Genomic DNA, 4,458 nt, shown 5'->3' with positions numbered 1-4,458 from the left:
CTTGAAATTTAGGGTTTCATCAGACAGCGGGGACTCGCAGAATCGCCAACTTAAACGTGTTCCGGATCCTGTCTCTACTCGGCGAGTCGGACCTACAACTCGCCGAGTCCAAGGCTAAAAATGAAAACACTAAGATAAATTTTATGTACCAGGAACCGGGTGCTATAGGAAGAGATAGCATAAGGTAGATTGTTTTTTTGGAGATTTTCGAAGGGTGAGAAGTGGTAAATAAACATGATGCAGATTAGACAAAGATGAGAAGTGAAGAAAGGCACATATAGGTTATAAGGGAGAGGGGTGGGGTAATTACTAATAATAAAAGATTAAATAAAATCAAATAAATTGTAAGAAGTATATCAAAAGCCCAAATTAATTATTTCACATTTCATTTTCGTAAGTTACCAAAATCACAATGAAACCTTTTCATAATACATTTTTTTGCAAAACTCACAATGAAACTTTTTCATAATACTTTTTTGCAAAACGAAAAAAAGGATCCAATCCAAAGAAAATGACGAACCAAATGCCATTCCTACAGTTTGCTCTTATTTTTATTATTTTAAATACTTGATGTTTAAATTAAATTTTCAAATCATCCATGAATCTTGACTTTTAGCATAACAGTATAAAACTGACATAAAAATTAATACTAAAAAATAAGCGCATTGGTCACTTGAGTTTACTTTAAGGTGTTAATCCATCCCAAAATATTAATTGAGAGAATTGTGGCATCTTCGCACAAACTCAAAAAAAATGGTAGCATCACCGCCTTCTTTGATGCAGACAACTCAATTATCAAGTCTCCAGTGTGCTGAAACAATCCACGCATTTCCTCCAACCATCCAAGAATGGGGTGATTCATGGATTTCATGCAATCACGCCTTTTAGTATACTTTTTCGTAATTTGTGCCATCATCAGATAATTATCTAATTTTGCTTTAATTTTCTTATGCTTAAACACTCCCATAATTGCCCCAAGCTTCCATTGTAATGTCCACGCCCAATGCATCTCAACGTATGGTTTGCTATGTACATCCTTCTGAGCTCTGTAATCCTCGCTATTTCTATTCTGTTTACACTCCTCTAGCAATATCCCCAAGTGTTTTACAAATACTTGTGCTGATGCCATATTCTCCATAATTGTAATCTCCTGCAACGTTTTCATGATCATCATAAATTTCATGTTTTTGCAATGTAACCGGTTCATGTTACAATGTTGCATATTTTGGTATGGTTATGCTTGTGCATAAACTAGAAAAAAAGGATAAACCAAATATTATATTGGCACTGTGTAAATACCTCAAATGAGACCATTGGGAAGATGGCACAATCATCATCGTTGTTTATTTCAGTACGTGTAGTTACTTTCTCTTGTGCCTGCACCTCCAAGTATAACTTTACTACCGGTTTTATTGTAAACTTCAGAATCTTTGTATTAGCAAACACACAAGCTTTATGTGGGACTAGTTTCATGGATGAAGATAGACTCTGCAGAAAATTACATATAGATCAATGTGATCTTAATAACCATGTATGTATGTGAGAATGAAATGTAAGAAAAATCCAAGAGTGTCAAATTGAAAAATAAATGATTCTAATTGATTCTTGAGTATTGAAAACCTTCCCAAATTAAATGGATTTAGTTATAGACAAGTAATTGTGATTCTCATCAAAACCATTGATTCTTTTAATCTATGCTCGAGATTGATTCTTATACTCGCACAATATTTATGATTATCAAAATAAACTACCCATGTGTGTGTGTACACACAGACACACACAACATAAAACTATGGGGGTGCAAGAACTCTTGATTCTTATACTCACACAATATTTATGATTATCAAAATAAACTACCCATGTGTGTGTACACACACACAGAGACACACACAACATAAAACTATGGGGGTGCAAGAACTCTTGATATACCTTCCTTTGTGAAAAGAGACACTGCAAAAGATAAAACAAAAGGAAATTAGATATAGATTAATGCAAGTTTCATAACCATGTGTGTGTGTATACAAGAGTATTTGCCATACTCCAGATTAAAAATCCTGGTAAGATGCAGAAGATAAACAATATCAATGACCAATACCTTATGAATCCCCAAGTTAAGTGTAAGAAACTTGACACTATTGAGCTGTTGAAGCAAATAAACTATTCTATGAGCATCTGCTTTGTGTGGATCGTACATAAAGAGGTCAACCTTCTCCAAAGAATGGAAGCCTGATGGTGTAGAAACCTGCCAAGGTTGAAAACCTTCTATGACCAAGGAGATAAGCCCAGGTGCAGAAATCAGATGTTTCCCTTCGCACCATTTAATAGTGAGATTCTTGAGTTGAGGTGCAACCACATTCACAACCTCCTCTGATGCCATATCAGGGGGTGTAGATACAAGTGTAAGATCAGAAAGTTGAGGATGACAAATATTTAAAACTTTGGTTTCCGTCATTCTGCACCGGTTCAAGGAGAGGTTCTTCAAGTTGGTGCACTTGGAGAAAAGACCGATATCATCATAATCAGACAGTTCAACTTGGTGAAGATGCAAAGTCGTTAAAGCTGGGAGGTCCCACTTTGGTGTCACAATAATGGAATATGGGCATTCAACTATATTCCCTCCAGGCAAACGTGTAACACTCAGTTGTTGGAGATTGTGAGAGAATTTGCAGTTGAGAATTCTTGTGACAGATTCATTATCCCTAACTGTTCTTCCAAGAACGAGGTTGACTGAATAATTTACTTGATTATCACGGTGTGAGAGAACATTATAAATAAAATTGGAAAAGTGGCGCTCATTATTGAGATTCTCAAAATTCAAGAACGGCATTGAAGTCCAGATAAACCTCCATCTAGATGACAGTAGACTAGTGCTAATAGCTTCTTTGATGTTAATGAAAGAAAGGATTTTATGGATTAGTTTATCTGGCAAGCTGCTTAATCTATCACGTTCTACACCCACTGTATCTTTTCTTGTAGATATGAAAAGATCATTAAGCGTTCTTATTAGCTCCATAATCCCTGCAATGGAATACAATGCAACATTAAGGACATAAAAAGCAAACCAACCAAATTCTAAAATACTAACATAACGTTGGTACTTCTCCACTGTAACACAAAAATTCTCACAATGCATTATATCTACAAGATATGTGTGTTGCTTGACGAAAATTAACATTGAAAAAATCACTATATTAACCAATAATTAGTCGGCTAATTTTATTCTAAACAATTAGGTATGTAACAAAGAAATTCCAAGTTTCCTCTGCTCCAACAATTAACAAAATCACAAATTCGGTTAATAAAGCAGCTATAAACTTGTTCAAACAAATTCACAATAAAAATTAGTACATTGGTTCTCAATACACTAATTAGATTTATTAAAAAATAATTTAAAAAAAAAAATAATAAATAATAATAATAATAATACAAGTTAGAACTTTGTATACTGACCGCAAGAGAATGGGGGATTGGGAGATAGAATCATTTAGCGAAGACAAGATCAGAAGACTAGATGTGACGTGGGTAAAAGAAGTAGAAAAACGAGAGCAACGAAGAAGGGGAAGCCAGTCTGTGTTGTGTCGTCTGTCGATGTCGATGGCCTTTACACCGAAAAGTAAATCAGTACGGCTGCGGGAGGCGAAGTTTTGGAGTCAGCAGCGTAAACCAATCATGAGAGTTTATAAACCCTTCGCTTTCCCTTCGCTTTTGAAGTGGTTTTAGTTGAGATAATTACAAAATTTAATCAAATTTTTTTTACAGAATTTTTATTTAATAGTTAAAACTATTGATGTGGCTATTTTATTTCCGGTTTGGTCATCTCATTTTCCTTTTCGATTTCGACATGGGTAGCAAAATAAGCTTTCAGTTCCCACTCTTTAATTGTGGTTTTGTCATTTCGTCTCTTATTTCATCATTTCGTCTTCTGTTTTGTCTTCCACTATAAAAATAAATAAATAAAAAATAAAAAAACTTATTTTAGTTGAAATCATAGATGACTACCTCATTTGCCGTCACCTCTCCACTCGTCTTCAGTTTCGTTCATGTTTTTTTGTTCATCGTTCATGGGTTTTTTTTTTTTTGTTTTTTTTATAGAACTGAAGACGAGGTGATGAAACCGCAGATGAGAAACGAAACTGAAGGCATGTTTTCTATTAAATGTTAATTAACACTCAAATGCTCTAAAAACAGATAAGTTGTTTTAATTTTCAATATATTTAATCTTTTAAACTATACTGAAAGGGCATCAATATTCCACTCAAATGTTCTAAAAACAGATAAGTTGTTTTAATTTTTAATATACTTAATCTTTTAAACTATACATGAAACCGCATCAATATTCCACTTTATTATTGTTTTCCAGGGTATATTATATAAAGGAAAACCAAACTAAATCTAAAAGTCAATATTTTCAAAACCCAAAAACCAAATTGTTATGATCAGTAGGGTTTGACTTTTGGT

The 4,458-nt window shown here is 33.8% G+C and overlaps 1 protein-coding gene across 1 annotated transcript; it reads right to left on the bottom strand.

The window, feature by feature from the left end:
• Positions 1-568: 568 nt before the first annotated feature.
• On the bottom strand, positions 569-3,636 carry LOC145033713 (uncharacterized). The gene is made up of 5 exons (XM_078982269.1): positions 3,451-3,636; positions 2,096-3,018; positions 1,930-1,950; positions 1,300-1,488; positions 569-1,150 (listed from the first exon to the last, which is right to left on the bottom strand). The coding sequence occupies exons 1-5, from the start codon at positions 3,482-3,484 to the stop codon at positions 680-682; spliced, it is 1,638 nt and encodes a 545-aa protein (XP_078838395.1). The 5' UTR covers positions 3,485-3,636; the 3' UTR covers positions 569-679.
• Between the last annotated feature and the right edge of the window lie 822 nt (positions 3,637-4,458).

Source organism: Lactuca saligna, chromosome 3 (genome assembly GCF_052625555.1).
Source record: "Lactuca saligna cultivar CGN05327 chromosome 3, ASM5262555v1, whole genome shotgun sequence".
In the NCBI taxonomy this organism is placed as follows: Eukaryota; Viridiplantae; Streptophyta; class Magnoliopsida; order Asterales; family Asteraceae; genus Lactuca; species Lactuca saligna.
This window is presented reverse-complemented; position numbering and strand designations above follow the sequence as displayed.